Below are 12,908 nucleotides of genomic sequence, written 5' to 3' on the forward strand. Positions count from 1 at the left end.
GCCTCCTTTCAAGAGGCTCAGAAGCCTCCTTTCCAAGAGGCTCCAGCCTCCTTTCAAGAGGCTCAGAGCCTCCTTCAAGAGGCTCGGAAGCCTCCTTTCAAGAGGCTCCAGCCTCCTTTCAAGAGGCTCAGAAGCCTCCTTTCAAGAGGCTCAAGCCTCCTTTCAAGAGGCTCAGGCCTCCTTTCAGAAGGCTCAGAAGCCTCCTTTCAAGAGGCTCAGGAAGCCTCCTTTCAAGAGGCTCAGGCCTCCTTTCAAGAGGCTCAGGAAGCCTCCTTTCAAGAGCTCAGAAGCCTCCTTTCAAGAGGCTCAGAAGCCTCCTTTCAAGAGGCCTCAAGCCTCCTTTCAAGAGGCTCAAGCCTCCTTTCAAGAGGCTCAGAAGCCTCCTTTCAAGAGCTCAGAAGCCTCCTTTCAAGAGGCTCAGAAGCCTCCTTTCAAGAGGCTCAGAGCCTCCTTTCAAGAGGCTCAAGCCTCCCTTTCAAGAGGCTCGGAAGCCTCCTTTCAAGAGGCTCAGAAGCCTCCTTTCAAGAGGCTCAGAGCCTCCTTTCAGAGGCTCAGGCCTCCTTTCAAGAGGCTCAGAAGCCTCCTTTCAGAGAGCTCAGAAGCCTCCTTTCAAGAGGCCTGGAAGCCTCCTTTCAAGAGGCTCAGAAGCCTCCTTTCAAGAGGCTCAGAAGCCTCCTTTCAAGAGGCTCAGAAGCCTCCTTTCAAGAGGCTCAGAAGCCTCCTTTCAAGAGGCTCAGAAGCCTCCTTTCAAGAGGCTCCGGAAGCCTCCTTTCAAGAGCTCAAGCCTCCTTTCAAGAGGCTCAGGCCTCCTTTCAAGAGGCTCAGAGCCTCCTTCAAGAGGCTCAGAAGCCTCCTTTCAAGAGGCTCAGAGGCCTCCTTTCAAGAGGCTCAGGCCTCCTTTCAAGAGGCTCGGAAGCCTCCTTTCAAGAGGCTCTGGCCTCCTTTCAAGACTCAGGCCTCCTTTCAAGAGGCTCAGGCCTCCTTTCAAGAGGCTCAGGCCTCCTTTCAAGAGGCTCAGAAGCCTCCTTTCAAGAGCTCAGGCCTCCTTTCAAGAGCTCAAGCCTCCTTTCAAGAGGCTCAGAAGCCTCCTTTCAAGAGGCTCAGAAGCCTCCCTTTCAAGAGGCTCAAAGCCTCCTTTCAAGAGGCTCGGAAGCCTCCTTTCAAGAGGCCTGGAAGCCTCCTTTCAAGAGGCTGGAGCCTCCTTTCAAGAGGCTCAAGCCTCCTTTCAAGAGGCTCAGAAGCCTCCTTTCAAGAGGCCCGGAAGCCTCCTTTCAAGAGGCTCAGAAGCCTCCTTTCAAGAGGCTCCAGCCTCCTTTCCAAGAGGCCTGGAAGCCTCCTTTCAAGAGGCTCTGGAAGCCTCCTTTCAAGAGGCTCGGAAGCCTCCTTTCAAGAGCTCAGAAGCCTCCTTCAAGAGGCTCAGAAGCCTCCTTTCAAGAGGCTCAGAAGCCTCCTTTCAAGAGGCCTCAAGCCTCCTTTCAAGAGGCTCAGAGCCTCCTTTCAAGAGGCCTCCAGCCTCCTTTCAAGAGGCTCAGGCCTCCTTTCAAGAGGCTCAGAAGCCTCCTTTCAAGAGGCTCGGAAGCCTCCTTTCAAGAGGCTCAAGCCTCCTTTCAAGAGGCTCAGGAGCCTCCTTTCAAGAGGCTCAGAGCCTCCCTTTCAAGAGCTCAGAAGCCTCCTTTCAAGAGGCTGGAGGCCTCCTTTCAAGAGGCCTCAAGCCTCCTTTCAAGAGGCCTGGAGGCCTCCTTTCAAGAGGCTCAGAGCCTCCTTTCCAAGAGCTCAGGCCTCCTTTCAAGAGGCTCAAGCCTCCTTTCAAGAGGCTCAGAGCCTCCTTTCAAGAGGCTCTCAAGCCTCCTTTCAAGAGGCTCAGGCCTCCTTCAAGAGGCCTGGAAGCCTCCTTTCAAGAGGCTCAGAAGCCTCCTTTCAAGAGGCTCAGAGCCTCCTTTCAAGAGGCTCAAGCCTCCTTTCAAGAGGCTCCAGAAGCCTCCTTTCAAGAGGCTCAGGAAGCCTCCTTTCAAGAGCTGGAAGCCTCCTTTCAAGAGGCTCCAGCCTCCTTTCAAGAGGCCTGGAAGCCTCCTTTCAAGAGGCCTGGAGGCCTCCTTTCAAGAGCTCAAGCCTCCTTTCAAGAGGCTCAAGGCCTCCTTTCAAGAGGCTCAGAAGCCTCCTTTCAAGAGGCTCAGAAGCCTCCTTTCAAGAGGCTCAGGCCTCCTTTCAAGAGCTCAGAGCCTCCTTTCAAGAGGCTCAGGCCTCCTTTCAAGAGCTCAGGCCTCCTTTCAAGAGGCTCAGAGGCCTCCTTTCAAGAGGCCTGGAGGCCTCCTTTCAAGAGGCTCAGGCCTCCTTTCAAGAGGCTCGGAGGCCTCCTTTCAAGAGAGCTCAGGAGCCTCCTTTCAAGAGCTCAGGCCTCCTTTCCAAGAGGCTCAGAGCCTCCCTTTCAAGAGGCTCCAGGCCTCCTTCAAGGGGCTCCAGGAAGCCTCCTTTCAAGAGCTCGAAGCCTCCTTTCAAGAGGCTCAGGAAGCCTCCTTTCAAGAGGCTCGGAAGCCTCCTTTCAAGAGCTGGAAGCCTCCTTTCAAGAGGCTCAGAAGCCTCCTTTCAAGAGCTCAGAAGCCTCCTTTCAAGAGGCTCAGGCCTCCTTTCAAGAGGCCTCAGGCCTCCTTCAAGAGGCCTCAGGCCTCCTTTCAAGAGGCTCAGGCCTCCTTTCAAGAGGCTCAGAGCCTCCTTTCAAGAGGCTCAGAGGCCTCCTTTCAAGAGCTCAGGCCTCCTTTCAAGCGGCTCAGAGGCCTCCTTTCAGCGGCCTCAGAGGCCTCCTTTCATGACGCTCAGAGGCCTCCTTTCAAGAGGCTCGGAAGCCTCCTTTCAAGAGGCTCGGAAGCCTCCTTTCAAGAGGCCCGGAGGCCTCCTTTCAAGAGGCCTCAGAGGCCTCCTTTCAAGACTCAGGCCTCCTTTCAAGAGGCTCAGGCCTCCTTTCAAGAGGCCTCAGGCCTCCTTTCAAGAGGCTCAGGCCTCCTTTCAAGAGGCCTCAGGCCTCCTTTCAAGAGGCTCAGAGGCCTCCTTTCAAGACTGGAGGCCTCCTTTCAAGAGGCCTCAGAGCCTCCTTTCAAGAGCTCAGAAGCCTCCTTTCAAGAGGCTCGGAAGCCTCCTTTCAAGAGGCCTGGAAGCCTCCTTTCAAGAGGCCCGGAAGCCTCCTTTCAAGAGGCTCAGGAAGCCTCCTTTCAAGAGGCCTGGAAGCCTCCTTTCAAGAGGCTCAGAGCCTCCTTTCAAGAGGCTCAAGCCTCCTTTCAAGAGGCTCAGGAAGCCTCCCTTTCAAGAGGCTCAGAGCCTCCTTTCAAGAGGCCCGGAAGCCTCCTTTCAAGAGCTCAGAGCCTCCTTTCAAGAGGCTCAGAAGCCTCCTTTCAAGAGGCTCAGGAAGCCTCCTTTCAAGAGGCTCAGAAGCCTCCTTTCAAGAGGCTCCGAAGCCACCTTTCAAGAGGCCTGGAGGCCTCCTTTCAAGAGGCTCGGAAGCCTCCTTTCAAGAGGCTCAAGCCTCCTTTCAAGAGGCCTCAGAAGCCTCCTTTCAAGAGGCTCAGGCCTCCTTTCAAGAGGCCTCAGGCCTCCTTTCAAGAGGCCTGGAGGCCTCCTTTCAAGAGGCTCAGAGGCCTCCTTTCAAGAGGCTCAGGCCTCCTTTCAGAGGCTCGGAGGCCTCCTTTCAAGAGCTGGAGGCCTCTTTCAAGAGGCCTGAGGCCTCCTTCAAGAGAGCTCGGAGGCCTCCTTTCAAGAGGCTCAGGCCTCCTTTCAAGAGGCTCGGAGGCCTCCTTTCAAGGGCCTCAGAGGCCTTCTTTCAAGAGGCTCGGAGGCCTTCTTTCCAGAGGCCTCAGGCCTCCTTTCAAGAGGCTCAGAGGCCTCCTTTCAAGAGGCTCGGAGCCCTCCTTCCAAGAGGCTCGGAGCCTTCCTTTCAAGAGGCTCGGAGCCCTCGTTTCAAGAGGCTCAGAAGCCTCCTTTCCCGAGCAGGAGCGACGACCTCGATAACAGAAATTGGTATGATTTAGCCTTGCATAAGAGGTAAAATACCAAAAAATAATACCAAAACCTTATATGCAGAATACTTAAGGCATACCATGCTTAGGTATTTCAATACCAAACGAATAATAATTGGTTATGCATTTGGTATTGAAATTCAATTTAATAACTGAGTTTGTTATGGCTTAAGTATTGTGCATATTAGTTTTTGGTATTATTCCTTTGGTATTTTACCTCTTATCCAGGGCTAGTTCATAACAGAGTATGGTATCAATAACAGAATTAAGTATTATTGAGCCAATTTCTCCTACTCGGGTTCAAGCGGCCCGGCAGCCTCCCTTCGAGAGGCTCGGAAGCCTCCTTTCAAGAGGCTCGTTTTTCAAATATTTTATGAGTTAAACTTATTATGAAGGGGTACCTCAATGAATGCAAAATTTTGAAGGGCCAAATGACTCTCGGACGAATGACCCTTCTCCACGATGCTGTTCGATGGAAAGATGCGAGAATCGTATTGGGCTGAAGTTTTAGCTGCTGTAACGTTTGTTTGATGAATCGGTCACCAACTCGTGGTCAGGACCAAAACAAAAACGACTCTTTCGCATGTTCGTGAATTGGAAACAAAGGTAATGGTGCAAGAATCTAAAATCAAGCAGTGGAATTCAAAGAATGTAGAAACTGAAGGCTATCGTAGATATGATCTTTTGGAATTCCATTCTGTTTGCAGTAGGTCAATGAACTATGACGAAAAAGACACGAAAATAAGCAGTCTGCGGAGGGTCCGCAAATCGTCCTCCACCTGATCGATCCACCTTGTCCGAGGTGCACCTTGTCTTCTTGTTCCCGTCTCGTTGTCGAGCACCATTTTACCCAGATTACTATCCGACATTCTGGCTACGTGCCTGACCCACCGAAGTCTTCTGATTTTCGTAATGTTTGAATCTCTCCGAATGTCTACACGAATGTGGTTTTGAAAAATGTAGAAATAAATCGGGCAATTTGCGTTGTACATGTTTCAGAGGCATTGTCGAGTCCCTTCGAAATGCGTAGACAATTACAGCAAGGAATTGGCCTTTTGTGCCTTCTATTCAATATCGCTTTAGAGGGGGTATTATGAAGGGCAGGTATTGAGACGGTTGGTACGATATTCACGAAGTCTGCTCACATACTTGGTTTCGCCGATGAAATTGATATCATGGCTCATTACTTTGAGAAGGAAGCCTACATCAAACTAAAGAGGGAAGTTAGGTTGGAAGTCGTACACACCTTCCCGAATGGAAGTCGTAGACAACTTCCCGAATGGAAGTCGTAGACAACTTCCCGAATGGAAGTCGTAGACAACTTCCCGAATGGAAGTCGTAGACAACTTCCCGAATGGAAGTCGTAGACAACTTCCCGAATGGAAGTCGTAGACAACTTCCCGAATGGAAGTCGTAGACAACTTCTCGGCTGAAAGTCGTAGACAACTTCCCGGTTGAAAGTAGTAGACAACTTCCCGGCTGGTAATCGTGGTCAGCTACCAGGCTGGAAGTCGTAGATGATATCCAAACTGGAAATCATAGACAGCTTTTTATAGACAGCAAGCTGGAGTCGTAGACAACTTTCCGAATGGAAATTGCAGAATGCTGCCTGACTGAAAGTCGTAGACAACTTCCCGAATGGAAGTCGTAGAAGACTTCCCGGCTGGAAGTCGTAGACAAACTACGACTTTAGTCGTAGTCGTAGACGTAGACAACTTCCAGGCTTGAAGTCGTAGACAACTTTCCGGTTGGAAGTCGTAATCACCTACCAGACTGGAAGTCGTAGATGACATCCAAACTGGTAATCATAGACAGCAAGCTGGAGGTTGTCGACAGCTTTCAAGCTGGAAATCGTAGACAACTTCCCGAATGGAAGTCGTAGACAACTTCCCGAATGAAAGTCGTAGACAACTTCCCGAATGGAAGTCGTAGACAACTTCCCGAATGGAAGTCGTAGACAACTTCCCGGCTGGAAGTCGTAGACAGGCATTGACATCTTCATCAATGAAAGTGTACACTAGAATTTGCAAACGCCTTCCGCTTTCTTTTTTTTATGTGCAAAAACGTCTTGATTTTACACAATTTTTTTTTTCAATTCAACATGTTCAACAATGCGCTACAGATTCACCATTTTCTTCAATCTACATTTTGCCAACAAAAAAAACTCACCTGAAAACCGCGCAGCGTTTGGCCGCACTGCGGACACTGGAGGAAGCAATCCGTCTGGGGGGTGTTACTCTCATCATCTTTCGGCAGGCCGGATGCCAATGCTGGAACTGAAAATGAAAAACAGAAGAACGCAGAAATGGAAACATAAGTAATTTTGTCTTTCGGGTGAGCGGCGGTGGAGGAAAGGCATTCATTTTCAAGCGAAAGCCGGCGATGATCTCATCGTGGTGGCTGTTTCATCCGCACCGAGTGATCACACGCCGCAGCAGTCGGTCGGGCTCGGGCGGCTGGACTCGTACATCATCACCACCACTAGAAAGCTACTTTGGCGTGTGATGATGATAGCAATCATATAATATAATGATAATCTCATATTTTCCTTTTCGCATCAGCAACATCAAACGAACACTACGTGGCGGGGTTCGGTTGGGCCCTAATGGAGAAGGGCTCTCAACGCGCACAGACTGACTTCGCTCTCGCCATCATCGGTCTATTCAAATTCCACGACCCACTTGCGGTTGTAGAGCTCTTGATGTGACTCTCGGATTCCGCTCCGTTGTTGTTGGGGCACTGCTGCTTCGTGCCGCGTGTGTATATAATAGCGAAGCGAGGGGAGTGAGAGTGAGTCACACGCAACCACCTTAATTTATATCAATTAACTGGACCGCAACAACCGACCGACCCGGTTGCTCTTCAAACGTCGAACTGGGAAAGTATGCGGGCTGCGCTGGACCGTCTCGTCGTATGTGACGAGACGACGACAACGACGTTGATGACGAAGTCACCAATTCAGCGTCTAATGCCTCTGTTTAATTATTGTTTCACTTTCCGATTTCTGGACGGCGGCGACGAGTTTTCATGGACACAGTGGAGATGTGTTATTTACCTACTTTTGGGTGAGGTCGACTCCCTTCTACTTGTTGAATGCGTGAAAACAAACGGAAGGAGCCAGAAAACTGTCAAACAAGACCCATTCGGAGAACAATTGGGAAGTTTCCATCACTCGTGTCCCCCTTTGCAAGGGGGGTTTCGGGAAGCACATTAAACTTTTCCCATATGAGGTATGGGTACGTAGCTACTTTTCCGTATTTGCAAGTTCAGTGGAAAACTTGCCCGTTTTTATATTCGGGAATGAAAGTGCAAACAAATACTTACAGAGGGGTAGGAACATCAGTAGGGACATTTGTTTCCATGAACTTGTGCACACATGCGGGTGTCGGAAGCATTTGGCAACCTTGAATTCTGGTTTGAAATCCTCTTTTGACAGCGTGGATTATTGTTTGGCATCGCTGTTCCCGTACCCACCAGATGCAACCGGCGGCAGTCGATTAAGCCTACTGCTTTAAGCAAAGACAAGAACCAATTTGTTCAATCAAAATGCCGGCAGCACACCTCCGCAGATGCAGTCGCTAGTCAGTTCGTTTCACCCGACAGCAGAACGCTAGAAAGTTGAATAATGAAGCTCATTATTCACTGATTTTGGCGTTCCCGTGCCACGGCACAGAACCTCCACCGCCACTTTAAAATCCGTACCGGGCTTTGAGACGCGACACGGAGAATGAAAACAGCTGTCAACTTGCCGTCGCATCTTCGTCGACCTCGGCGACGTGTGGCTCCCCCGCTTTCGAAAGGACGCGGGAGTGGCACCCCAAAGTTTTTGTTTAGACAAGCGTGCCCCGCAATGGATATTTCAATATTCCAATAAAACTTTGTAATAATATTTCATTTCCCGTGCATTCGGCGAGCGGCTCTACATTGTGGCGCCCAACAAAGTGAAAGTGCGAGCAATCGTCCGTTCAATCGCTAGGTGAGGTGCGATACAGCCACCACCGTTTCAGTTAATTTAAAAATACGCCTGTCAAACTTTCTAGCTGCCCATTTTTCTCGTGCTTGTTCCCCCTTTACTGGGGTTCTCGCTCGCGGGCGCGGGTTATGGCGTGACGCGGTATAGCGGTCGATTTCAAGGCTACACACATTTAGTGCCCCTCATATTGGCGGTGCAGATCCTACCTGTCTCCTCTACCGAACCTCCTCTAATTGACCGGTTCGCTTCCGACTTCGGTCTCGGTCTTCAGTTCGGTGTGCTCCCCCACAGTCGTCGCCGTCACCGCGCCTTGGTCGGTTGTCAATTTGTCTTTTGCAATTTGGATGGGTATTTACCGCGGGCCATTTTTCATCCTAATTGAAAATTCGTTTCGTCACCGTTTGGTGCAACAACACAGCCGGATTAAGAGCTGTTGTCGGGTCAGTTTTCAAGTAGGTAATAATATTTAGCTTGTTCGTTCTTTCGCTTGTTGCCTCGCATTTTCGCAAATTGTTTCAAATTTCCGAAGGGATATTTTAATGAAGTTCCAAAGGGAAATTCCTTCGAATTACCAAACGGAAATTCCTTCGAATTACCAAACGGAAATGCCTTCGAATTATCAAACGGAATTTCCTTCGATTCTCCGAAGGAAAATTCCTTCGAATATCCGAAGGGAAATTTCTTCAAATTTCCAAAAGGGAAATCCTTCGAATTTCCAAAACAGAAATCCTTCGAATTTCCAAAAGGGATAACATTCGAATTTCCAGAAAGAAATTCCTTCGAATTTCCAAAGGGAAATTCCTTCGAATTTCCAAAGGGAAATTCCTTCGAATTTCCAAAGGGAAATTCCTTCGAATTTCCAAAGGGAAATTCCTTCGAATTTCCAAAGGGAAATTCCTTCGAATTTCCAAAGGGAAATTCCTTCGAATTTCTAAAGGGAAATTCCTTCGAATTTCCAAAGGGAAATTCCTTCGAATTTCCAAAGGGAAATTCCTTCGAATTTCCAAAGGAAATTCCTTCAAATTTCCAAAGAAAATTCCTTCGAATTTCCAAAGGGAAATTCCTTCGAATTTCCAAAGGGAAATTCCTTCGAATTTCCAAAGGGAAATTCCTTCGAATTTCCAAAGGGAAATTCCTTCGAATTTCCAAAGGGAAATTCCTTTGAACTTCCGAGGGGAAATTCCTTTGAATTTCCGAGGGGAAATTCCTTCGAATTTCCGAAGGGAAATTCCTTCGAATTTCCAAATAGAAATTCCTTCGAATTTCCAAAGGGAAATTACTTCCAATTTCCAAAGGGAAATTCCTTCGAATTTCCAAAGGGAAATTCCTTCGAATTTCCAAAGGGAAATTCCTTCGAATTTCCAAAGGGGAATTCCTTCGAATTTCCAAAGGGAAATTCCTTCGGATTTCCAAAGGAAAATTCCTTCGAATTTCCAAGGGAAATTCCTTCGAAATTCCAAAGAGAAAATCCTTCAATTTCAAAGGAAATTCCTTGAATTTCCAAAGGAAATTCCTTGAATTTCAAAGAAAGATTCCTTTGAATTTCCAAAGGAAATTCTTTGAATTCAAAGGAAATTTTGAATTTCCAAAGGAAATTCCTTTGAATTTCAAAGGAAATTCCTTTGAATTTCAAAGGAAATTCCTTTGAATTTCAAAGGAAATTCCTTGAATTCAAAAGGGAAATTCCTTTAATTTCCAAAGGGAAATTCCTTGAATTTCCAAAGGGAAATTCCTTGAATTTCCAAAGGGAAATTCCATGAATTTCCAAAGGGAAATTCTTTGAATTTCCAAAGGGAAATTCCTTGAATTTCCAAAGGAAATCTTTGAATTTCCAAAGGAAATTCCTTTGAATTTCCAAAGGAAATTTTGAATTTCAAAGGAAATTCTGTGAATTTCAAAGGGAAATTTTTGAATTTCAAAGGAAATTCCTTTGAATTTCAAAGGAAATTCCTTTGAATTTCCAAAGGAAATTCCTTTGATTTCCAAAGGAAATTTTGACTTCCAAAGGAAATTTTGATTTCCAAAGGAAATTTTTGAATTTCAAAGGAAATTCCTTGAATTTCAGAGGGAAATTCCTCGAATTTAAAGGAAATTCCTTTGAATTTCAAAGGAAATTCTTTGAATTTCCAAAGGAAATTTCTTTGAATTCAAAGGAAATTCTTTGAATTTCAAAGGAAATTTTTGAATTTCAAAGGGAAATTCCTTTGAATTTCCAAAGGAAATTTTGAATTTCAAAGGAAATTTTGAATTTCAAAGGAAATTCCTTTGAATTTCAAAGGAAATTCTTTGATTTCAAAGGAAATTTTATGAATTTAAAGGAAATTCCTTTGAATTTCCAAAGGGAAATTCCTTTGAATTTCCAAAGGGAAATTCCTTTGAATTTCCAAAGGGAAATTCCTTTGAATTTCCAAAGGGAAATTCCTTTGAATTTCCAAAGGGAAATTCCTTTGAATTTCCAAAGGGAAATTCCTTTGAATTTCCAAAAGGAAATTCCTTCAAATTTCCAAAGGGAAATTCCTTCGAATTTCCAAAGGGAAATTCCTTCGAATTTCCAAAGGGAAATTCCTTCGAATTTCCAAAGGGAAATTCCTTCGAATTTCCAAAGGGAAATTCCTTCGAATTTCCAAAGGGAAATTCCTTCGAATTTCCAAAGGGAAATTCCTTCGGATTTCCAAAGGAAAATTCCTTCGAATATCCAAGGGAAATTCCTTCGAATTTCCAAAGAGAAAATCCTTCGAATTTCCAAAGGGAAATTCCTTTGAATTTCCAAAGGGAAATTCCTTCGAATTTCCAAAGGGAAATTCCTTTGAATTTCCAAAGGGAAATTCCTTTGAATTTCCAAAGGGAGATTCTTTCAAATTTCCAAAGGGAAATTCTGTCGAATATCCAAAGGGAAATTCTTTCGAAATTCCAAAGGGAAACTCTTTCGAATTTCCAAAGGGAAATTCTTTCGAATTTCCAAAGGGAAATTCCTTCGAATTTCCAAAGGGAAATTCCTTCGAATTTCCAAAGGAAAATTCCTTCGCATTTCCAATGGGAAAATCCTTCGAAATTCCAAAGGGAAATTTCTTCGAATATCCAAATGAAAATTGCTTCGAATTTCCAGAGGAAAATTCCTTCGAATTTTCAAAAGGAAATTCCTTCGATTTCAAAGGAAATTCCTTGAATTTCCAAAGGGAAATTCCTTGAATTTCCAAAGGGAAATTCCTTAAATTTCCAAAGGGAAATTCCTTGAATTTCCAAAGGGAAATTCCTTGAATTTCCAAAGGGAAATTCCTTGAATTTCCAAAGGGAAATTCCTTGAATTTCCAAAGGGAAATTCCTTGAATTTCCAAAGGGAAATTCCTTGAATTTCCAAAGGGAAATTCCTTGAATTTCCAAAGGGAAATTCCTTGGAATTTCCAAAGGGAAATTCCTTGGAATTTCCAAAGGGAAATTCCTTGGAATTTCCAAAGGGAAATTCCTTGGAATTTCCAAAGGGAAATTCCTTCGAATTTCCAAAGGGAAATTCCTTCGAATTTCCAAAGGGAAATTCCTTTGAATTTCCAAAGGGAAATTCCTTCGAATTTCCAAAGGGAAATTCCTTTGAATTTCCAAAGGGAAATTCCTTTGAATTTCCAAAGGGAAATTCCTTTGAATTTCCAAAGGGAAATTCTTTCAAATTTCCAAAGGGAAATTCTGTCGAATATCCAAAGGGAAATTCTTTCGAAATTCCAAAGGGAAACTCTTTCGAATTTTCAAAGGGAAATTCTTTCGAATTTCCAAAGGGAAATTCCTTCGAATTTCCAAAGGGAAATTCCTTCGAATTTCCAAAGGGAAATTCCTTCGAATTTCCAAAGGGAAATTCCTTCGAATTTCCAAAGGGAAATTCCTTCGAATTTCCAAAGGGAAATTCCTTCGAATTTCCAAAGGAAAATTCCTTGAATTTCCAAAGGGAATTTTTTTTGAATTTCCAAAGGAAATTCCTTCGAATTTCCAAAGGAAATTCTTCGAATTTCCAAAGGAAATTCCTTCAATTTCAAAGGAAATTCCTTCGAATTTCCAAAGGGAAATTCCTTCGAATTTCCAAAGGGAAATTCCTTCGAATTTCCAAAGGGAAATTCCTTCGAATTTCCAAAGGGAAATTCCTTCGAATTTCCAAAGGGAAATTTCTTCGAATTTCCAAAGGAAATTCCTTCGAATTTCCAAAGGGAAATTCCTTCGAATTTTCAAAGGGAAATTCCTTCGAAGTTTCCAAGGGAAATTCCTTCGAATTTCCAAAGAGAAATTCCTTCGCATTTCCAAAGGGAAATTCCTTCGAATTTCCAAAGGGAAATTCCTTTGAATTTCCAAAAGGGAAATTCTTTCGAATTTCCAAAGGGAAATTCCTTCGAAATTTCAAAGGGAAATTCCTTCGAATTTCCAAAGGGAAATTCCTTCGAATTTCCAAAAGGGAAATTCTTTCAAATTTCCAAAGGGAAATTCTTTCAAATTTCCAAAGGGAAATTCCTTCGAATTTCCAAAGGGAAATTCCTTCGAATTTCCAAAGGGAAATTCCTTCAAATATCCAAAAAGAAATTCCTTCGAATTTTCAAAGGAAAATTCCTTCGAATTTCCAAAGGGAAATTCCTTCGAATTTCCAAAGGGAAATTCCTTCGAATTTCCAAAGGGAAATTCCTTCGAATTTCCAAAGGGAAATTCCTTCGAATTTCCGAAGGGAAATTCCTTCGAATTTCCGAAGGGAAATTCCTTCGAATTTCCGAAGGGAAATTCCTTCGAATTTCCGAAGGGAAATTCCTTCGAATTTCCAAAGGGAAATTCCTTCGAATTTCCAAAGGGAAATTCCTTCGTATTTCCAAAGGGAAATTCCTTCGAATTTCCAAAGGGAAATTCGTTCGAATTTCCGAAAGGAAATTCCTTCGAATTTCCAAAGGGAAATTCCTTCGAATTTC

The 12,908-nt window shown here is 44.9% G+C and overlaps 1 protein-coding gene across 2 annotated transcripts in view; it reads right to left on the minus strand.

Moving 5' to 3' along the window:
• LOC134205723 (zinc finger protein 1) overlaps positions 1–12,908 on the minus strand; it is a 116,005-nt gene that overhangs the window by 68,699 nt on the left and 34,398 nt on the right. For both annotated transcript variants that reach the window (XM_062681264.1, XM_062681265.1), the window contains exon 2: positions 6,174–6,280. In XM_062681264.1, coding sequence (XP_062537248.1) covers positions 6,174–6,280 — 107 coding nt within the window. The remainder of the gene's footprint in view (positions 1–6,173; positions 6,281–12,908) is intronic.

This window comes from Armigeres subalbatus, chromosome 1 (genome assembly GCF_024139115.2).
Source record: "Armigeres subalbatus isolate Guangzhou_Male chromosome 1, GZ_Asu_2, whole genome shotgun sequence".
Lineage (NCBI taxonomy): Eukaryota > Metazoa > Arthropoda > Insecta > Diptera > Culicidae > Armigeres > Armigeres subalbatus.